At 53.3% G+C, this 21,399-nt stretch overlaps 7 protein-coding genes across 7 annotated transcripts; 1 reads left to right on the forward strand and 6 right to left on the reverse strand.

The window, feature by feature from the left end:
• Positions 1–147: 147 nt before the first annotated feature.
• On the reverse strand, positions 148–1,960 carry PV07_08510 (uncharacterized protein). The gene is made up of 2 exons (XM_016395683.1): positions 1,700–1,960; positions 148–1,633 (listed from the first exon to the last, which is right to left on the reverse strand). Exon 2 carries the CDS (start codon positions 1,482–1,484, stop codon positions 321–323), a length of 1,164 nt encoding a protein of 387 aa, XP_016245539.1. The 5' UTR covers positions 1,485–1,633; positions 1,700–1,960; the 3' UTR covers positions 148–320.
• PV07_08511 (uncharacterized protein) lies at positions 1,942–4,654 on the forward strand. Its single transcript, XM_016395684.1, has one exon. The coding sequence runs from the start codon at positions 2,516–2,518 to the stop codon at positions 3,980–3,982; it is 1,467 nt and encodes a 488-aa protein (XP_016245540.1). The 5' UTR covers positions 1,942–2,515; the 3' UTR covers positions 3,983–4,654.
• Positions 4,655–6,368: 1,714 nt separating this feature from the next.
• PV07_08512 (uncharacterized protein) lies at positions 6,369–8,346 on the reverse strand. The gene has a single exon (XM_016395685.1). The coding sequence runs from the start codon at positions 8,046–8,048 to the stop codon at positions 6,624–6,626; it is 1,425 nt and encodes a 474-aa protein (XP_016245541.1). The 5' UTR covers positions 8,049–8,346; the 3' UTR covers positions 6,369–6,623.
• Positions 8,347–8,755: 409 nt separating this feature from the next.
• On the reverse strand, positions 8,756–9,583 carry PV07_08513 (uncharacterized protein; the record flags this gene model as incomplete). The annotated part of the gene is made up of 1 exon (XM_016395686.1): positions 8,756–9,583. The coding sequence occupies one exon, from the start codon at positions 9,581–9,583 to the stop codon at positions 9,032–9,034; it is 552 nt and encodes a 183-aa protein (XP_016245542.1). The 3' UTR covers positions 8,756–9,031.
• An 827-nt stretch (positions 9,584–10,410) lies between these two features.
• Positions 10,411–13,497, reverse strand: PV07_08514 (uncharacterized protein; the record flags this gene model as incomplete). Its single annotated transcript, XM_016395687.1, has 1 exon — positions 10,411–13,497. The coding sequence occupies one exon, from the start codon at positions 13,495–13,497 to the stop codon at positions 10,411–10,413; it is 3,087 nt and encodes a 1,028-aa protein (XP_016245543.1).
• Positions 13,498–13,883: 386 nt separating this feature from the next.
• PV07_08515 (uncharacterized protein) lies at positions 13,884–15,325 on the reverse strand. Its single transcript, XM_016395688.1, has one exon. The coding sequence runs from the start codon at positions 14,986–14,988 to the stop codon at positions 14,002–14,004; it is 987 nt and encodes a 328-aa protein (XP_016245544.1). The 5' UTR covers positions 14,989–15,325; the 3' UTR covers positions 13,884–14,001.
• An 869-nt stretch (positions 15,326–16,194) lies between these two features.
• Positions 16,195–21,034, reverse strand: PV07_08516 (uncharacterized protein; the record flags this gene model as incomplete). Its single annotated transcript, XM_016395689.1, has 6 exons — positions 16,195–18,549; positions 18,598–19,289; positions 19,352–19,533; positions 19,579–20,578; positions 20,628–20,756; positions 20,809–21,034. 6 exons carry the CDS (start codon positions 21,032–21,034, stop codon positions 16,195–16,197), a joined length of 4,584 nt encoding a protein of 1,527 aa, XP_016245545.1.
• Positions 21,035–21,399: the final 365 nt, after the last annotated feature.

Here is a 21,399-nt window from a genome sequence, read left to right on the forward strand (position 1 = left end):
ACAAATTACCACTTCAGCCACATTCCAGTCACTGTGCGAGCTCCCATAGGAACAGGCAAAACAACAGGAGAGCTGCCTGCCAATTACGGTGTCCAATGAATGAATGAACTTAACGAGGCCCATGGATTGCTCCCCCGCAAAAACAGCCAAAGACAAAAAAGCCACCAGCATCATCATTTTACGTACAGCTCTCAGCCTTGCTCCAACCATGGCAACGGCCGCCTGAGCCGGTACAGTTACTCGCTCCAACTATTCTGTACACTTGATGTGTGGGAATGCCAATATTACACGATTATACAGATCACAACGAGGAGGGCTACTCAGCACTCTTCTTCCTCCTCTTTCTTCAATGCATCCCTCTCCTCTTGCTGGGCTTCCTCTCCTGCCTCGCCCTGTATCTTTTTCTGCCGGAAGGCCTTCCTCAATTCGCATTTGCCCAGGTTCTTCCCTCCGGCCCGACATTCCTCGCACCTCTTTCCGTGCGTGACCAATAATATGTGTAGCCCGTACTTGTCCTCGTCCGGGATCATGACGTCCAAGTGCGCGTGTGTCTCATCTCTCGTGGCATTCTTGGGTCGCCACCCCAACAAGCCCGTAATGCGCCAGACGTGCGTATCGACAGCAAAGCTCTCTCGCTGGAGACAGAAGAGCAAGACACAGCTGGCCGTCTTGGGCCCCACGCCCTGGAAGGACAGCATCTCCTGCATGGCCTCTTCACTGGACGCCTGGTGTAAATGGTCCAGCGAGTACTTGCCATACTTTTCGTGGGTCTGCTTCAAGATGCTCATGATGACTTTGCTCTTGACCGCGCTGAGTCCGCCGCATTTGATAGCCTCTTGAAGCTTCGCTTCACCTCCAGCAACAATAGCGTCCCATTTATCGCTCCCTCCATATACCTTGTCCATGCTCTTCTTCGCCCGCGTCGAGTTGACGTCGCTCGTGTTTTGGGAGAGAATGGTGCGGACCAGCGCGTCGAGGACGGTGGGAGAGTCGCCGCATCCTGCTCGCGTAGTCGAGGCGACCACTTCTTTGGGTCGGATCCGAGGGCCGTGGAGGGAGGCAAGGATTTTGTGGGCGAGCTTGCATTCTTCAGATGTCGGGTGGTGAAAGTCCGGGAATGGGGATTGGTTGGCAAACTGGGCATAGGACTTGAGTTTCTTCGCCTTCAAATCGGAGGAGTCTGACTTCTTGGGCTTGGATTTCTTTGGAGAAGGCGCCAACGTGTGTGGCTCATCAGACGGAGTTGGGCTGATCAAGCCAATGTCGTCCTCCTTTTTGACCCTTTTCCTGGCTGGTGTCTCTTCTGGGTATGACGAAGTGCGCCTTTTCTGAGGAGTTCCCTGCTCTTGTTTGACGATTATGCCATCTTGATCTTGATCCTCCTTCTTGACCTGAACATTGTTTCTTCCTTTCACCGGTGCAGATACAGTGCTCCTAGTTACTCGTCGGACCCCTGAAGCAGCTGCCGATACGCGCCTTGACATGTCTGGGTTAATTGCACTGGTCCGGGATTAAAATGGGAGAGCTGCTCTGAACAGTGACTGTCGCCAAGGGCCTTGCAATGGCGACGACGCGGGAAAGAGAGGCGTTTCTCTAGACGACGACGCGCAGGAATAGCGGCCTGAAGGTGGCTCTGGTCAATCACGAGGGTGAGCCTATACGCCTTTGGGCGGGGCTTTGCAATCTGACAGATACTCACTCACTATTTCTGTTGTAGAGAGACATCAAGCAGCGACAGAATCAGATCATCGAAGACATGTTCCTGAAAAGGGGGAGACCAATGTCATGATGTCAAGGACTTGTGTGGGACATGTCGTGCTTGTTCGTCAAGGATGATCTTCGGCGGCCCTTCAGTCACGCACAGCACGCGGGGTGCAGGACTAATGGCCGTTGACAACGATCGTCAGAATGGCTGGACGCTCTCCGTCTCGTGGCCGGAGGCAGCAGCAGAAGAGACATTTGCCAGCGACGAAGCAGTGGGCGCTGTCTCTGATATAGAGCCGTTCAACTGCGCACACCGGCCGCATGTAGGCATAGAGACTCTGCACCTGGATCCTTCTGCGCCCTGCGCTCAAGACATGAGGCATCCACCAATTCCTATACAGCCGGCCACTCTCCTTCGCCTCCACGCCCCAGTTCCTAGGCACAGACGACGAATATCGGATGTATTTGCTGCCTTCACAAGATCTAACAGGACCTTCATGTCAGATTTCAGGATGCAAACCTCACATTGAATGCCAGAGCACAGGCTGAGCTATGGCTTTGCTTGGGGTCCGGCACAACCTACCTGCCCGCTAAGAGCAGACGCAAACATTCATTATGCCAGACTTCACTTCCCAAAGCCATCGCTGTTAGCACAGACCTCACTCTCGCAGCAGCGCTTGAAAAGTTCCCTCTTTTCGTCAACTCGCCTCAAATTCGCGCCCCAATCCCCACGACATCATCGCGAGGTAAGCAAGCGACGGAACCAGCGCGACTCCTTCTCGGCGCCCTCAGCCTTGTGTCTCCTTTTCACATGGCAGCCTCTTCTAGCGACGGCCTAGGCGCCGCGCCCACAAGTGCAGCGGCCATGCCGATGTCTGCGATGTCTGCGCCTGCGAAACTCTCCTTCTACGACTTTCCGGCAGAAGTGCGCCTGGAAATCTATGAAATGCTCTTCTGTTACTCCGGACCGATCCAGCTCGTTCTCGACAATGACGGCAAGATCAAGCGAGATGACACTCATTTGCGTTGGTTCGCTTCCATTCCCGTCCATGCTTTCACCGTCGCGAAGAAATTCGGTCAAGAGGCTGCTTCCGTCCTCTACCAACGCAACAAGTTCAGCATGGATTGGGAGAACCTCAGAAAGTTCTTGCCGAAGTGGGACCAGGGACTCAGTAGCCATCTGGGAGCCATCACCATTTTCTGTGCAGGCGGGCCAGCATGGGGCTTTGTTTCTGTCACCAGAAAGTTGGCCGACAAGATGCCAGGTCTTCGTGAGATCCATTTCGAGCTTTGGGGTTCACTCAGACTTGCCGCTGCTGCCCTGGAAACCTCCAGTGCCATAACTCCTTGCGCCTCTGTGTTCCCCGGACCGGAACTGGAGCTCGCTGTTCAGCCCATCAAGTTTTCATTATACGACGCAGGTAAGGGCGGGCCCGATTTTGACGCCATCCGCACCACCCTCCGACGGGACTATGCAAAGCTGGCAGATATCTGGCCCCAAAATCTTCCCACGAGCAGTATCACCCGGTTCTTTGCACCGAATTTGTCTGTTATCAGATTCAGCGGCAGGATCTCTAGCAATGTCCTTACCACAATCCTGCGACACCGATGTCTGCCCGGCGATTGTTTCTGGAAGGATGTTACTCAAGAATTAAAGGAAGGTCACACCGACAAGCTCACTGGGGAGCGCAAGAATTGCGGCCAGAAGACGAAGAAGCAAGACAGCGACCCGAACGGGTCTTTTATCTACTACAAATGGACGGCCAAGGATCCTCTCGAAAGAACAGACATCCCGGAGGTCAACATGCGCCAGTGGTACCCGCCACTTACAGAGAGGGAAAAGCAGAAAGTGAGGGATTTTGCCAAGGCCTTCGAAAAGCGTGACAATTCCGGCCCGGACGACGACTCTAGTCCTGGAGAACATGAGACTGTCGGCCACAAGAGTGAGAGTGCATCCGAGATGAACGCCTTGCCCAAGGGAGCTGTACCTGTGACGGGATCGGAGTCGACTGATCATGGTGGGCCGACTGAAGATGCTTCGTCTGCGAATGCCGAGAATAAAGAAGCCGGGTCTGCACAGGAAACAGAATCTGCGAGCACAGCGTCCGCCGATGAAGTCCTTCGGGACTTGCGGGAGTTGGCATTCGCCGACTGCTTTGAAGAGCTCGACTCGGAGGCGCTGCACAAAGATCCGGAAGACGTCAGAGACGCACTGCTCTATACGTTTGGCTTTTTGGGGCTCGATTACCCGCTGAGACAGACACCGAGGGGATTTTGATCGGAAGCAGCTCTGTCCACTCCACGCCGACCCAGCACTTTCAGATCATTGACTCGGGAATGAGGCTCTGTTTTACTTCTTTTGTTGCCATTATCATGACGACTACCACATCACAAAAAATGTAATAATGATGCCGAGTGATGGGATCGCGTTGTTTACGGCCAGACATAGCAATGGTGTGCGGATGAACATGATTTTGGATGAGAAACAGAGACTTTGTCGGCAACAGTGGCCCGCCACAACGGGCTGTGAAATACGCAGATGGGCTGGATGGAAAATTTTGAACCACCGATATTAAAAAAAAAGGGAACAAAGGACAACAGCAACCAAACACGGTATTTCCTGGTGGTGTCCAACAGATCTTGGTGTGGTCAGATGGCTGGCAGGGAGTGGTGAATGTCGTCGAAATCGAGCTGGTGACTTGAGACAATGATACCTCATTGGCACGCCCCTCCCAGGCCATTCAACACGATGGCTGAATGTGGCGCATTCTGGTTCGTGCTGCGCCCGTGCAGTCTTGTGTCTCGAGCTTGAGGATTGGCAGGGGTAAACAGCAATCCACGAGTATCTCGCCCCCTACCATTGCAGTTCCCTCTACAGCTTTCGCCCTCCATCAGGCTCGGAGACCGATAGGCATCGTGGTGGAATCAGGCTGCCTCTGCAGCCGGTGAGTCGAATACAAAAACTGCGACTTCTTGATGTTCTCCGTTAAGCTCGTGCCATTTCGCTCTTCAAAGTGTGAATTCAAAGTCTGAAAGCCTCACGATCATCAAGATCACATCATCCTGACTGAAAAGCCAACGCTCTGGCAATGAGTCACTCGTCAGGTTCGGAGCAGCGTAATGCTTCGAGTGAGCCGCGCTTCTGCTCCAGATGCCAATGGATCAAGTTTGATGTATTGGCGAACATACCAGCCTCGACGTTGTATAAGGGGTCTTGTCGGGTCGCCGTGAAGCTGCTGTATTCGTGGAATCCCTCTCGACGTTATAACGATGGCAAGTATGGGTACAACCTTGGCCTGGATGCATTATACGTCTACGTCCGTCTTTTGGAGACCCCATCCGATTGGCGTCTTCCACACGACATCATATGGGTGCTTCGCTATGCCGTGACTAGCAAGTTCAATTGTGACAGATTCCCTATCCCCTGTTTCCTTGACGAGAAGACTGTCTAACATTCTACACTTTAGGGGCCCCGGGGGTAGACGATTGAGACCTAGATGCGACAGTCGCTTTGGACGTGCCATGGCGGAGAGTTCCAACACGAGAACGGCAGAAAATTGCGGAAGAAGATGGACAGTGCTCGCTATGGCCTGAAACCCCCCCCCCCCGGGGAAGTTTGAGCCATTCCCTCCCGCGCCATTCTCATTGACGTTGATGCTTGCCCACCCAAGCTCGTCAGGTCCAGCTCAGTGCGTGACCAAGAAGACCCCGATTATATACCGCATTTCGCTGTCCTGAGCTACTGCGGGGGTGATTTCAAAACCCCCAGGTTCCCGCCCGGTGTGGTCAGCTTCGACTGCGAAAAGCGGTTGATGCGGCTCGCATCCGCGGCCGTGAAGGGAAGATCCGACGGCCAAAGGGGCTGCCTTGGGCCTGGTGGTCGAGGGGGCGCCATCCACCGTGTCGGCGATTTGGCATCTTCCTCTCCAAGCCTGCTGACGGATGGGACGGGACGGATGCGGGCGGCATGAATATCTTTGAAGGGTCGGAGAAGGAGAAGGTAGCTCTTGAACGAGGAAGGGGTGCTTTTCTCGTCGTCGATATCTATTCCCAACATTGGTTGGAGACTGGTGAACAAACAATGCATTGTTTCTGAATCCTGTGATCGCTCCCAAGATGAGAGAACCCCGGAGAGGCAAACGATACAGACAGCGCGGTGGAAAAACGAGAGGCTGCAAGAGCCTGGCGGCGACAGAGAGCCAGAACCATACCGTACCGTACCGTAGCAGCCTCAGACCCGACTTAGACTTAGATACCGACTCCCGGTCTGGCACCGCCGTGAACCGCAACGAAATCGAATCCTGCCTGTCAGTAGATTAGAGCCCATATCGACCCTGGGCGCACTTCCAAGAGATGTACATGGGCAACAAGAAAAACCCCGTACCATTTTCGCTCAACACGCCGGACCTTGCAAGTCTTTTTGTGCATCCCGATCTCAGCCTTACCGTGTGCAGAGTTCTTTAATATCATGCGACTACACCTCGAGGGAGGCCAGCCTTGTACAACGGGAACCAGGGAGTGGCGGTCTTGCGGCCTTGTTGGGTCTGTACCTCGTAAAGGAAGCTGGGTGGGAAATCGTCGGCCAATCAATCACGTCACCTCAGCGTTAGCATGGACGTTGCAGGGGCGGTAAGTCGATAGATCGATAAGTATTAAGAGAGGGAGGAAATCTTCAGTAGCCAAAGGGTCATCGAGTTCCATTGTCGTGAGATACCTATCATGTCATGTCATGTCACATCGTAGCCACATCATATCAACGTGCAGAGTGCCCCCCGGAACATCCAAACGCAATGCAACGAGAACGGTGCAATGCTGCTGCTCGTGCACCTGGCTTGGTCAGGCGCCCACGAAGCACACACAACCAAGGAAGACCCAATCATGCCGGCTCCCTCGCTTGCCTCGTCCGCCCCTGTGGGACCTCAACGAACCAGCCCTTTATTCAGCGCCACATTCCTCCCCATCTCCTCCTCGTCCTGGTCGCGGAACTCAATGCCCAGCTCGTCGAGTCCGTCACTGCTCATGGATCCCCCCAGCAACGACCCGACTCTCCGCATCATGCCAATACTTCTTCGCACCCTATGGCTTCTCCCGCCATCTTCGTGCGCATTTTGGAAATCCTTCGGCCCGCTCACCACGGCCGCTGCCACTTCTCCGCCCCCACCAACAGCACTACCTCCGTGGTGGCCGTGGTGGAGAAAGTGGTGGTGGTGCGAAGAATCCGGCCCGTTCTGCTGATCTTCAGAATGTTCTCTTCTCCACTTGGCAAAGGTGCTACTCTTCCTCCCCTTTTTCATATCCTGCGTGAGTGTGGCGCTGGGTTGAGGCGGCCAGTTCCCTTCTGATTTCCACCCTTCCACCAATGCGGGGATCATGTGACATAATGGGATGGGCACGTTGGGCGTGAGGCCTTGGACCACGATTTTCGAGTAGATGGTTGGGTACGCCGAAGGTTTTATGCGTTCTCGAATGATGTTGTCTTGGGGAAGTATGGGAGGGTAGATGGGTATCCAAGGACCAGGTTCTGTAGATGAGGAGGATGATGGCGACGACGGCGGTTGAGAGGTCGAGGAAGGCGAGAGAGGTTCAGCGGTGGTATTAGTGGTAGTTCGTGTGGCAGCCGACGTGGCTTCGACGCTGTCTACGCTTGAGCATTCTGGCGTAGGTGAAGCCGGTGACCCTGGCCAGCTTGTCGAGCCTCCATCGGTAGAGTTGGGCTGGTCCCCCTTGTGTCCCGTGAAGACTTGAGACAGGCGAGATTTGTACGAAGGCCTTTTCGTTGTCGACGATGGCCGTCGTTCGGTGGGTTTGTTGCTGTTGGGTTTCTGCTGCAGAGCCCCTGTCCAGGCGTCGCGACGCTCAATCCAGGTTTTCAACCCCTCATTCCAGGAGACTTCCTCTTCCTGCATTTTTCTGCGTTTCCTCCTGCGTTCGGCAATCACCGTTCCTACCGCCTCGGGGCTTTCGAACTTGTATGGGTCGCTTTTCGCCCGGCGTTTGGCGGCCAACTCCTCGATTTCTAGGTCGGATTGGGCTTCTTCGCGTAAGCGGTATGTGAGAGGCTCGCGGTAAGGGATGGGCGATCTGCCGCCGTTGTTGACGGTGGGTGTCGGCGGTGGAGGCGGGGGCCATTCCCAGTCGTCTCGCACCATGGACAGCACCATGCGTCTGGCGGCTCGAGTGGCCTCTGTCCTCGATGTCGGGTCGGTCGGGGACGGAGACGAGAGGTCTGAGCTGTAAGAGCTGGCATTTGAGCTTTTTCGTAGGCGTTGAGTCAGCGTGTGGAAAAAGGGAGCAGAGGCATGGTTGTGGCCATCGAGAGACGGTCGAGGCGAGTGATGAGCCATGGGAGGTCGTCAAAGTAAGGATATAGCGGGGAGTTCCGATGAGGTGGTTTGCTTTCACGAGACTTGTGGAGTGGTCGTAAGCGGTGTGCAAATGGGTTAAAGATGGGATAGACGTCACGGCGTCGAAGTCATGGAACACTGGTAGAACGGAGAGAGGAGAGGGAGAGCGAGCGAGCGAGATGGGTTTGAAGGCGTCCGGTAAAAGCACGCAACTCACACGAGCAGGCAGGGCGGAAGGCCCAGGCAAGGGCAGTGGATGCGTGTGCAACAAAGCAAACAGCCCACCCGCACATCATGGCAAAGGCGAAAAAGAAATCCGAAGAGCAGCGAGCGCATGGGAAGTTGTGGGCATTTGTGGGCACTGGGCAGTGTGGGCTGGTAGGTGGGCGTGCCTAGAGGCCGCGCCCAGCGCCCGGTAACTAGTCCCGTCCAGGCACCTGGTGCCCGCAGCCGCCCAATCGCCTCAAGCGAACCGGGTCTCTCGGCTGATCCGCAAAGGCTCTCTGGACCGCCCAAAGCAGCATTGCTTTACCGGCACCTTAGGGCCAGAAAAGCATGCCACCATGCCGCAAGCGTCGTGGATTACGCAAGCTTCGCCCGGGGTAAATGGTTTAAGCTTTGCCAAAGGGCCTTCGGGGCCTCTGTGAGTCTCGTGGCGCCCAGACCTGCAAAATCCGGGGAACCAGTCGCCCAAGTCGGAAAAGGCCCTTGCAGCCCAACGGCGACTGGCCGATTTCATCGTGTCTCATCTATCATCGATACCAACAGAGCCGTCAGAGGGAAAGCAGTGTCATTATCCAACCTCACACGTCAGCTCTTTTGACTGTATGGCGGTGTCCAAGATGCAGCACAGTTCATGACTGCTGCGACCTTTCAGCTGGTATCACAATTGTCCAGCCCCTATCCGCCGTAGTCCCTGTACATCCTGCGTCCCTTTTCTTTTGCCTTGATTGTCCTGTTTGCTTGGGATTGACTGTCGTTCCTCAGGCACCTCGTCCGGAGGCCCTCCCAGACTCCTCATCCCCCCTATTCCTGGCTCTGGTCCCCATGGCACTTCTCCATTCCTGTGACAACTTCGACCTGTATGATGGCGGCCGTGTGGCCCCAGCTGCAGGGCCCAGGTTGAACAGCGCCTCCAGCACGTCCCTGCTGAACTGGATGGTTGGCTCATTGAGGGGCAAGGTGTCTTTTGAACTTGTCGGAATGTACGCTGGCTCAGGTCGTGTGATGAAAGGCGTGGGAGGTTCGGTCTCGGTCTCATCAAGCGGAAGCGGAACGTGGGAAATGGGGGTGCGAGAAGATGGTCGGATTCCAAGACAGCGCTGCAGGCGATGGAGCCAGAACGGTGACGCGAGGTATGAATATCTGACGATCCACGCGAGACAGACGAGAACGCAGATGGTGATCCCGACTATCGCGCCAGGAGAATGACGGCCGTCATGATTCATCGCCTCCAGGGTGTCTGACGGGTCTGGCGTGGCGCTGGGCGCGGCATTGCTGAAGGAAGGCAGGATCGGTTGCGCTGGCGTCGGCATCTTTCTTTGCTCGGTTCTTTGCACAGCGTCGTCGCGTTGGTGTGATGGCTATGTAGGCTGGGGATATATATAAATGACTACGAGCTCGCTTTTGGCAGCTGAGAAAACATAAGAGAACAAATTTCACACAGGTACCGGCAGTAGTGACGATCCAGGGCCCAGGGCAAACGACCAAGTATTGTTCATTGATTGCACTCACCACTATCTCACTTGACCATTCAATGTCAGTTCTGTCTTGTCCAACCATCAGACGTCTTTCTCCAGTCTCCCTCCAAAATGTCTGATATCTGCGCATCGAAGCGCGGTACAGATACAACCTCCAGCCGTGTGGGGCGTCAATCCTTCAACGCTGTTGAAATGGCGGTTATCGTGTAACAGACGTACGAGCCAACAAGCGCTGTTTCATCCAATCTCCTGGGTTTGTCACCATAACTTCGTAACATGTACAGTTGACATGCCGGTATTGACGGTGGCGAGAACGCGTCCAGGCATCGTGCTTCACCTTCGACATGAAGGGCGTGAAGGTCGTCGGCGGTGAAGCACATTCACACTGAAGAAGTCTCCTGCCATCTTCTCGTCGTCGGGTAGAAACTGGCAGAAGCACAAAGACAATCCCCTGGTACTGTATCGTGAGATTCGTTTGAAACAGGAACCGAGCATTGCCCACTCTAAGCAGACTCTTTTTTCGATCTTCATAAGCTTCTATCATCGAAAGATTGACGCCATCCAGAGCAAATGGCTTGTGCCTTTGACTCTTCCCAATGTGCCATCTAGAACTCTATCTCTGTTGTAGACCAAGATAGCCAAGGCAGCGCCGTTATCCTTCTCTAGGTAGGAATCCGTTTCTGGTAGGTTGAGAAATGAAGCAAGACGAGCCACAACGCAATGATGTTCGCAATGTAATGTAATCTGTACGCGTAAGTCATGCCGTACAACGCCGCATAGACAGCCAGGACAAAAAACAACAGGTTGGTTGCCCATCTGAATGACCGGACAGATGGCACCATCTTCCCACTTGACAGAGTTTCCACCAAAAGGATAAAGGGCATTATTGACAACACGTTGTGATGTGAGGAGAACGGTGTCAGCCAGTGCACCGCCAAATTATGGACCCAAACAACCAGGACCGGAACATTAATCGGCAGGACCCAGAGCATTAAAATCAGTATCGAGTATGTGTAGTTGAAGAAATTATGCGCCGGCCCAGATCTTGAATCTTTGGCGTGGCGCAACGCCCGTGCGCAGGTAAAAAGTTGTACAATGCAGGCCACAACGTAGGCAAATGGATAAGGAATGATGGTCGCAACGAGGAACAGGAGGACGGCAGTGTTGATCGCGCGACGACGGGGCGTACTTGCAACGAAGGCAGAAGCCATCCCCTTTTCACCGTCGTCAGCTTTCAAGTAGCGTTGTGATATGAAATTTGATAGGATGACAATGAAGTGAAGTAGTCCCAAGACCGCGTAGTTGACTAAAACGCAGGCGCCGACACTAAGCAGGCCTGCTAGAGGGACGAGAAACCAGAAGAATGTGTCCTGAGAACCCAAAAGAAGGTCGTTCTGGGTAAAATCGACTGCCGTCCCGTTGGTTTGAGTATAACTGCTCGATACGATATTTGCTGAGCTTGCTGTGGTAAACGCAGTAGCAAAGAACGTCATTGATAGCATCAACACAGGGAGTGGCAGCCTCAAACTCTGGTCGAGGCTTTCGGAGAACGAGATAAAGATCCCGGAGTTGTCGTAAACTCGAAATTGCTTCCGCAAGACCATTGCCACGACCAGGAGAGGAAAGACTGCAAAGACTGTGCGGTATCTGATCACAAGCTTGCCGAGGCTTCCGACAGGGTCCGCCCGCAGGCGGATCTCTAAGGAAGAATTGCAGGTCGGATCGGACCAGATCTGGAAAGCCACTCCTGCCTTCGACTCCCGGCCATCGAGTGTAGGTGGCATAAATGGAGCGACCCCATGAAGGTTGACATCTCCTTGTTTAAAGTTGACAAAGTACTTCGACTCGTACGGACTGTCGATGTGCTGCCTCAACAAGGGCGTGAAAAGTTCTGTGTCGGTCCTGCATCCGTGCTGGCGAATTTGGAGCGTATACGCCAGTAGGCTCGATCGAATGGATGGCACCCGAATTTCTGTCACTAAAGGACGGCTAGAAGGGAGTTCCAGACTCAACCCCCGAAGCAAGAGCATCGGCAGGCTCACATCAGACGCTACCACAGAGTCTGAGGCAGAGACAATTTCTGCATGCGCCCAGCCATGATTCCTTTCCGCAGATTTGTCGATTATCGCAGCAAATTGGTGGTCTTGGAGATCTCTCAAATCGTAGTTCAAAAAGGTGAACGGCGGCTGTTGCTCGAACGGAAATTGAGACAGCCTTGTCGAAGCAGGCAGTCGGATGCCATCTCCGGCTGGTCTCTTACAAGCAAGTCTCGTTGCGCTAGGATCGCCAGGCGAGAGATCGAATTGAATGGGCAATGGCGTTGAAGTGAACCCTCCAGCGAGTGGAAAGGCGCTGCAGAACAATACTTCCATTTTGTCAAAGCCACCTTGGGCATCCATCTGTTGATCCGTCAGGAGTGAGAAGAACTTCGAGGTAGTATTGTCCACGGAGGGAATCGGGAGCAAGACTGCGGACATATGGTCATTCAACCCAAATTGCCGCATAGTAACGTTGTCCTCCTTGGCCACGGCTGACCTTGTCCCATCACCAAGCGTGAGAAGGACTTCGTGTGGCGCATCACGCATGTTCTTTGGTGCATTATTCTCTAGGCCCGTCAAAAACCACTTCCGGAAGACTTTCATGCGCTCTGATCGTGGCTTGGTCTGTGCCGCTCGGCGAACATCAACCACATCGTACAAAGATCTAATAATGACCTTTCGCATTTGATCCGCCCAAGTAATCGCGAGATGATCCATCGAAGTCCAGACACCGGGGATGGTGGAACTGAAGACCGTGAAACCATGGCTTTCGGGAACCAGAGAGGCAATATTCGTGTAGTCGGAAGGCACGGTGGTGTCTCGACCTCCTCCGGCGATAGATATTAGGGTTGTATGCCATAAAGGATTATTGCTGGCCCAGCGCTGCAGGTAGGCTTCTCGCCAGTACTCGTTGACTTGTTGGTACAGTGACACAACGTCTGCGTCAAAGGAGACCGGTGGTCGTGCATGAGGCGTAGACATGGTGATAATGGTATTGACTGAATTTGCCTGGTATTTTGGAGTCGCAAGGACAGTGCGTGCGACAATCCCACCCATCGAATGCCCAATGAGGATAACAGAGCTCGGGTCCGGCAATTGCGAGTCGCGACGGAGGCGGTTGCTGTCGACATACAAGGAGAGGATGTAGGCAATAGCTTCATTGACGTATTCGGCTTGATCCAGTAGCGTCTGGCCGTGGAACGCAGAGAGATCCTCGTTGAAGTTGATGGTGAAGAAGTCGAAAGACCGTACGCCGGCTTTGATGGCCTCGGCGTCATGCCGCAAGACGTTGTGGAAGTGGCGGGAGGACTCGGACGAGAGGGATCGAACCTGCTTGTAACTCCCAGCATTCCCCGGAATGAAAAGCACCGGAGCGCCTCGCAACCCAATGTTATCCCTTGTGTATTCGTCGACCCCCTCTTCCCGATACAAGTACAGCGAATATTTGGTTGCAAAGCGCGAATGTTCCGTATCAAAGCCGGAGAGCTTGATATAGGTTGGGGCCATCATCGACATGACGCATCCCTGAGGATCGACTTGCAACCGGAGGGACGAGCGAACGATGATAGAGAGCGATAGGAGAGCGAGGGCAGTCGTAATGATTGTAAGAGGCCGCCATGTCCACGGGCTTTGAGCTCGAATCTTGCGTAGACCTCGGACGTCAGTGTCTGTCTGGCCGTCGCCCGCCTCCTCCTTGGGCTTCAGCAGCATCGTTGCCGCATTGACGTCTGGCCCAGGCCAGGGATTTTAGTTTGGGAGGAGGAAGCACGGTCTGGTCTTGGGAAATCGAGCAGAACTTGGAGCGGCGAGAGGCTGGGCTCGTGGTTGCATTCGGCAGGAACGGAAAAACTAAAAATCCGCCTGTGCTAGTCCAATCAAGGCCATTGAACACGCGTCTCCTTCTTTTTCTTTGGGGCGATCCGCTTCTCGCCGTTGGCAGCCGTTGATCATCGCCGTCCAGGCCTGGTGAGCCACGTGACTAGGCTGAATATCAGCTCAGCCTCGGCGTAAAGTACGTTGCATCCTCCAGGTAATGTCAAGCACATCGTCCAGACAGATACGTTGCTCAGATCGAAAGTCAAGGTTGATAGGTACTCCTTTCATCTTATTGCACTCTACAACACTTTCATCAGGAAGCTATGGGATTACCAATTCGGTCGTATGCACAAACTCCATCGCCCCTTGAAAACGCCAACCTCTCCCAAGCTCTTCGATTTAAGCCACGAGCACCCCTCTATACCGCATCTTCCCACTTTCCAGGGTCTGAAATGCTTCATCGACGCCACTTTCTGTCAGGGGGAAGGTCTGGATGATGGGCTTCAAGCCATGGACGGCCGCGAAGTCGAGCATTTCCCGATGGATTTGCCGTGCGGCAACCAGGCTGCCCTGCACCTTCAGGCCGCTCATGATGATGGTCATGTACGGCATCTTCAGGTCTTCCGAGCTGACGGTGAGAGGGTAGATGGTGCCGGATGGCGCCATGATGGGGAGGTACATGTTCCAATCCGGTTGTGAGGCGGTTGTGACGAGTAGGTGGTCGATCGGGTTAGACACCTTCAGCTCCTTCTGTCCATTGGTAGCATAGAACTCTTTGGCGCCGAGTCTCATGGCTTCCTCTCTCTTGCTCTCCGTGCCGGAGAAGACGGCAACCTGGCAGCCCATTGCCGCAGCAAATTGAATGGCGAGATGACCTAAACCGCCGACGCCAATCACTCCGACGCGGTCGGAGCTCTTGACCCCATGGAATTGGAGGGCGTTGAAGACCGTCGCCCCGCCGCACATCAGGGGAGCAGCGTCCTCCAAGCTGATCGCTTCAGGAATCTTGAACAGGAACTTCTCATTCCACACCGCGTGCGAGGCCAAGGAGCCCTGGTCAAGATTGGCCGATCCGTAATATTGCCGCTCCGAGCAGAAGGTCTCCGCGCCACGGAGGCATTGCTTGCAGTGGCCACAGGCGTTGTGGATGTACCCCCAGCCGGCTCGGTCGCCCTTTTTGAATGTCGTCACGTCCTTGCCGATTTCCTCCACGATGCCCACGCCTTCGTGGCCGAGGCCCATGTCCATCTCTTTGTGATGCAGATCGGTGCCACAAAGGCCACTGTGCGTGATCTTGACAAGAACCTCGTGCGGGCCGATCTCGCGGCGGGAGGTGGCTTTGACAATCCCGTCCTTGCCGCCCTTGAACACTGTGAATTCGACCATCTTGATTCTTGTATAGAAGGGAGTTGTAGTGGTGGCCCTGTTTACGGCTTTGTTGGAATGTTTCGAATCTTGTAGAGACTTGGTTGTTGGAAGAGGATCTTGCTGGATGTAGCACAGGACACAGACGGAAGTTGTCTTCTCTCTCTTCTTATACACTTCTTTTCAGCTGGATTCGGAGAGCCATTACTAACCTGCAAGGCTCTCCCGTCATTGCGAGGATCTAGCCGTGGGAGAATTGACATCATTGTAAAGTCAGGTCAAGTCAGGCCTCGACCAAGACCCGGTCAGAGATTTCGCTGCTTGCCCTTTGGCATTTCAAAGCGGACCTAGACAGAAGCATTCAAAGTCAATGGCTTGCAGATGTCGGCTAGCCTTGCATAGTGGTTTTCTCTCCCGCTTCCCTCTCTTACTAAGCCGCCCGGCCATGTATCCGGAACCCACCGTGGATCGCCGTCGAGCAAAGTCGGTGTTGGCCATCCGCAGCCAACCGGAGGAATTCGGTTGGCCATGCGCCTAGAGCCCAACAGCTTCCTAGAAGAGACGTCGATTGTTCCCTGGGACGGGATTCCCGCAGCGCCTCGGAGCCATGTGAGGATCTCTCCGTCGACGACGTGATCTCCGTGACGGCATCGCGGGGAGACAGCTTGGTAATCGCCTTCTCTCGGCGGATAGTGGGCATCTGAAGGCCATGTCATATTCCACGGTTGATCATTAGGGGTCGATGACAAAAGAGAGCAGAGCGACAGCACCTCAGCACCACCAGTGAATCCTTATTCGAATCCCCGTAGCCGTTTAGAGAAACTTGCCCCGGTGGGCTTGTATCTCGAGAGCCACATTGACTACTATTGTCACAATCCGCTTCTGCAGGCACTATCTAGACGACAGAGGACATCAGACCGAACATCAAGCAGAACCGTCATCCACTTGATCTGTTGGGATGGGATATACATGAGCGATTCCGCTATTACCTTTTTGTATCTGAGCACCTGTCCTAGCTACTATCAGCGCTGCGTCATTTGCTTGAAATCTGCCATTTGAATCTTCCTCGATTCCTCCTTTATCTCATCTGCATTCAGAGCAATCCTTCTTGTCTTGAGCGGTCCGATTCCGACTCAACGTGATCCTGTCTAGACGTGGCCGACTCTTTTTAGCATCCCAACTGCTGTCGTCTCAGACTGCACCGACTTCTCGGAACGACGAGCATCATCAAACAAGCTCCACGTAGTCGTGGAACTCATCATAAATCCACTGGTCGATTCCCTCCCATTTCCTCTTCTGGTCTTCTTCGTACAATCTCTTTTCCCGCTGAGAGTCAGACTCTTTGCATGCGGTCTCCGCAACATCATTCTCAGTCTCTATCGGAACGTCCATGGGCTCGATGCCGTCCGGGGTCTTCACCACTGATTCAACAGGCGTATCTGCGAACGATGTGATATCCTCATATTGAAGACTGACAGAATCATCGACATTCCCGGGAGGGTTTGATGGAGCTCCATCAAAGTCGGCAGGGGCGAGGAAGAAATCATCATCGAAGTCCGCTTCAGCTGCAAGGTCTGGTAGTTCTGGCATCGCAAAGTTGTTCCGCGTTGCTGCCGAGGTCTTACCTTTCTTGAGGATGTCAGACATGGCAACATGCTCGAGTGGTGCATCAAAGCACCCAAGGTCAATATCTGACGTTAGGAAATCCATGTGTCCCTCGTCTCTAGGGAGCCAGTCCTCACCGCCATGGCTTGTGCTGGAAGGCTTGGTGTCTTCAACAACCTCAGCACTAATTGTAGACCGGGAGCCAAGTTCATCAACTGGTCCAAACTCCCCAATCGAGAAATTGGCAGCGTCATCGTCGTCATCGTCGGAAAAGGGAGCGAAAAAATCTTCGTTGGCCTTGCTGGTACTTGTAATATGTTCCTTTAGTATTTCGGATTGGCTATTGTGGGAGAGTCGCTGTGAATTCTCGGACTTGAAATCGGTATCTTTATAGTCATGTTCAGAGTCCTCAGGGTCTCGACAATTTGACAGCTTCAATCTTTTCCTGGCAGGTGCAACGTGCTTGCCGCGACTGGATCGCATCGTATCACCAGAACTTTGGCTTCTGGAACGGCGAGTCGTGCTGGAAACCGTCGCTCTGGTCTGATCTGGCATGCATTCCACGTTTGGCAGGGTCATATCTGCCGACTGCGTAGGATCTTTGCCCTCTGACTTGATTTTCGGTTTCATGACTGCGGTGATCTTCTTTTGGACCTTCTCTTCATCTTTGATCTTGGGCTCTACTTTTTGTCTGCGTCTAGGCTTTGCCACGCCTTCTTTGCAGCACCGATGTTTGCATTTCTTTTCCCGTTCATTACAGTCATGTTGACAAGTCCAGCGCCCGCTGGGCAGTCTTGTAGGCTCCCGATGGGTAGCAACATCGGCATCTTCTGCAGGCCCCGAATTTGCGCCTCGGTGTTGCTGCAAAATCTCCTTTGATGGCATGGTCCGTTCCTGCCCGATTTGTTCGGCGACAATGTCATCAATATCTTCAATCACCTCAATCTTGGCACCATCGGCTTCGAAAGCAAGCAGATCCTGGTCATTGACACCGCCGTCGTCGAACTCCTCATTGCAGAACTTCGACACTCCAGCATGGCGCCCAGTGTTTTGTGGTTCGTGTTGCATATTCTCCTGGACTCGTGGATTGCGATACACCGAAGTCGGAATATCCGATAAATTTAGTTGGGCGTACTTACTGGTACCAGCAATGTTGTCGCACATCACATGGCAGTTGACCTGACTAGTCGGCTTCGTGAGGTGCAAAGTCAGACACACTTGCTCGTCACGTTCAAGCATTCTCGGACTGAATCTCCTGAAGTCCACGAGAGCTCCATCAGATGTCTCGGCTAAAAAGCAGATAGAGAACATCTTTTTGTTGAAAGTATGGGGCAACAGCTTGTTCAGGAATCCAAGCTCCGCAATCATTGTGAGGCGGACGCCGTCACCGAATCGAAGTTCTCGATTAGTCTCTTTAACCGACACTCTCAGGTTAGGAAATGACTCCAGCTTTTGCAACAGTTGGTAGCCAAAGGGAGGGTTCTTCCTAAGGACCAGCTCGATGCGAGAGGGCTCGGTATTGAGAAGCGTGTCGATGCTATTGATTGATGCCGACGCCAATTTTCGAACCGAAACTTCACCCAGACCTTCAACCTGCCTTAGTTGGCTAGCAGTATTGTCCCAGACACGTGCCGCAAGGCTGCGACCTAGTTCAAGCGCGTTCCGGGTCGAGATACCATCCTCAAGATGAATCTGGCAGTCAATGATACACCGAATGAGTCGGTTCGCGTGAGCAAAGACGGGTATTTTGTCAATTCGGCTTTGTTGGAGATGTCTTTTGTGGGTTTCACCGTCAGGCAAGGCGACGTTACCCAGCTCAGCCTGGATCAGTAGCGAGATCTTGTGGGCTGGAAGAGCAATATCGACCTTGATCGGAAACTTGATTTCTGGGGCTTTGTTGATTTCTTTGTAAAAAGACTTCTCGCCAGCCAACATCCGTACTTCGCGGAATTCTTTCGCTTGTGCCAAAACCGATAGCTGTCATCACTGGTCAGTCACATCCTCATCAAAAGGAATCCCACATACGATTTCCGACATCCTCGCCTTGGGAGGTAATTGCGTGAAAGACTTCATTGTGTCAAACCGGACGTAGTACCTTGCCATTGCCTCTCCAAATACGGTTGAGGTCAATCGATCGCTGTGTTCCATGAGTCCAGCGTCCATCAACAACGCAACATCCTTCTTGCAAAGTTGATCGAGCAATTCGCTCCTGGTACTTTCCTCAACGCCCTCTCGCAATTGGTAGTGCGTGGGGTTCTTCTTCAGGCGAACGTAAAAGAAGGTACTCTCTAGCCATTGCTTTGCGCTTGCGACGTCATACACCGTGCCGAGGACAACTTCTGCATTGAGGTGTTCGATGAGATTCTGATGAAGACAACTCTCCAACATCTCTTCGCCTGACACCATCTTTTCGTAGTGCGCAACTTTGTCTTTTCGTGTGAGAATAACTGCACATGCTGAAGTTTCGAACTGCGGCCTCCCTGCTCTACCAAGCATTTGCATGACCTCCAGATCTGCATATTCTTTGAAGCCATTGTCGGTCCACGCCTTGGTTCCCTTTAGGATGACCAGATAGCAGGGCAGATTCACGCCGACAGCCAGAGTAGAAGTACAACATATAACATTGATCAGGCCATCTAAAAATGCATTCTCGATGGAGCGGCGATCTTCTGCACTCACGCCACCATGATGGAATGCTACTCCGGCGACTGTCGTGGCTATTGAGGCATAGTTAGAACTGGACGGCGCGAGGGACAACGTGATCATATAGATAAGGTACCTTTGAGTTCAGAACTGGTGAAAGGGAGCTGCTTTCCGGATCCTCTCCACGGGCGCTGTAAGGAATGAGAGGTTGACCACATGTCCGCCAGCACCTTGGCAGTCGTTACTGAAGCTCGCCGGGTAGAGCAAAAGACCATGACAGGCTTCCCCCGCCCATGCCTTTCAATGATTTCGGGGATCCTGGTTGATATTAGTATGCAATGTGAGTTTGGACAGTTCTCGTACTGGTGTGTCAACATCGACTCAAAAGCAAAATCGTTGCCTTTCGCCTCAAATCCATAAACGTGCTTTTTGAGCTCGACAGGGCGGAAGCTCTCTCCAAAGACCTCTCTGCGTGCGGGCAAGTGTTGCGACGTCGAGTCTTTGCCCAACCAGGCAGCAACGTCCTCTGAATTCGGCACGGTCGCTGACAACGCAACCACTCTGACATTGGATTTCAAGGACTTCATCCTTGACACGACGGCTTCAAGGGTGGCACCACGCTCGTCCTTGAGAATGTGCACCTCATCAACAAGAAAGAGTTTAACAAGCTGCATCAGTTTGGCGTGATCTTTCCATTTTCGAGTCACGCTGTCCCATTTTTCCGGGGTTGTAATGATAATATTTGCCTTCTGTGCGTTAGCCAAGTCGCTGTGATCACTGTCACCTGTGAGTTCGGCACAATGCAAGCTCAGAGCGCTGAATTTAGTATGCCAATCGCGGTATCTTTCCGAACATAACGATTTCGTAGGTCCCTGGTATACAATTTTGAAGTCTCGGCCCTTGGACTGTACTACCAGCCTGCAGATAGCTAGCTCCATGATAACAGTCTTCCCGCTCCCGGTGGGCGCGGACACGACAAGATTATCATCCGAGTGAAAGGCACTTTCAAAACACTTGGACTGCATAGCATTGAAAATCCCAAACTTGAACACCGAACGAATTTGGTCTGGCAGTGTAGACGCTGGGACCAGCTGAATTCCTTGGATGACAGGTGGAATCGTGGTAGGTTGATTGGCCAGCGATGATCGCCCATTTGCTCTCATGTTTCCGGTGATCATGTTGAAGGAGGGCCGGCCTTCATCAGGTGAAAAGGTATTTGGTCTTGGGTTGGAGACTTTGCTTGGAAGCACGTGGTTTTTTCTGTCACTTCGACGGTTCTTGAGGAAAGACACTGTAGGACTCGTGGCAGGGGCGGTGGGCGACGAGCTAGATGCCTGGAGGTCTGAGTTGTCATGCAAGTCATCTGCATCCATCATGAAAACCTAACTTTCAGCTTGTGGACTGTGGCTCACCTTGTAGGTATCTTCTCGTACTGCTGGTCATTAAAGGTGTGAGAGGCTTGTGGGGAAGTGAGACCCGAGTCAAGCCCAGTCTTCCCCCAGGTTCGTGGAGTCTTGCACTCTCCTCGAGCAGGGCTCTGTCTGAATGGGACTTTAGTACGTTGATTGACAGTCCATCTGGGAGGTGGCTTACCAAAGGAGTCGAGAGGCCTCTCAACTTCGGGAGGCGAGTGAGGGTCGAAGAGGCCGGCCACAAGACGGCTTGTTGGAGCAAAATAAGGAGATTGTTCCTGGGTGACATTGTGAGAGGCATTTGAGTTGGATTCAAATCCAAGCACCCGTGCAGTGCCTGAATCACGGGTGGAAGGGGAAGGCGCATCTCGTCGATAGCCAGCAGGAAGGCGTTTGACGTTCTCCATCACACAGATCGAAGCAGGGTTCCATGAAAAGAGGATGTAACGGGCACAGAGAAGAGGAGGCTGGCTGTGTGACAGAGGTGTCAAACTGAAAGATATTCTCAAACAGACTGGAAGGACGATGCAGGCGGGCAAAGTGCAGGTCAAAGTTTCAATGGGCAGGTGCGATGCGATGGACAGCCAAACCGGAGCACGTGACCGTGCCCCTTTTCTTCCTTTCTCTCAAAGCAGCCTTACTCCTTCAACAGGTCCCGTTGATTACACTCCTCGGTAGCCAGAGGAAGTGTTGCAAGCCCTCCATCTCCTCATCAGCGGCGGTTTGCCTGGCCACTATCTCGCTGCTGATCGTGTCGCAGCATTAATCCCTT

This window comes from Cladophialophora immunda, assembly GCF_000835495.1.
Source record: "Cladophialophora immunda strain CBS 83496 unplaced genomic scaffold supercont1.5, whole genome shotgun sequence".
Taxonomy (NCBI): domain Eukaryota; kingdom Fungi; phylum Ascomycota; class Eurotiomycetes; order Chaetothyriales; family Herpotrichiellaceae; genus Cladophialophora; species Cladophialophora immunda.

What these genes read in the sequence shown, in the direction of transcription:
- PV07_08511 (XM_016395684.1), top strand. Translation starts at nt 2,516, where the DNA reads ATGGCAGCCTCTTCTAGCGACGGCCTAGGCGCCGCGCCCACAAGTGCA.
- PV07_08515 (XM_016395688.1), bottom strand. Translation starts at nt 14,988, where the DNA reads ATGGTCGAATTCACAGTGTTCAAGGGCGGCAAGGACGGGATTGTCAAA.
- PV07_08510 (XM_016395683.1), bottom strand. Translation starts at nt 1,484, where the DNA reads ATGTCAAGGCGCGTATCGGCAGCTGCTTCAGGGGTCCGACGAGTAACT.
- PV07_08512 (XM_016395685.1), bottom strand. Translation starts at nt 8,048, where the DNA reads ATGGCTCATCACTCGCCTCGACCGTCTCTCGATGGCCACAACCATGCC.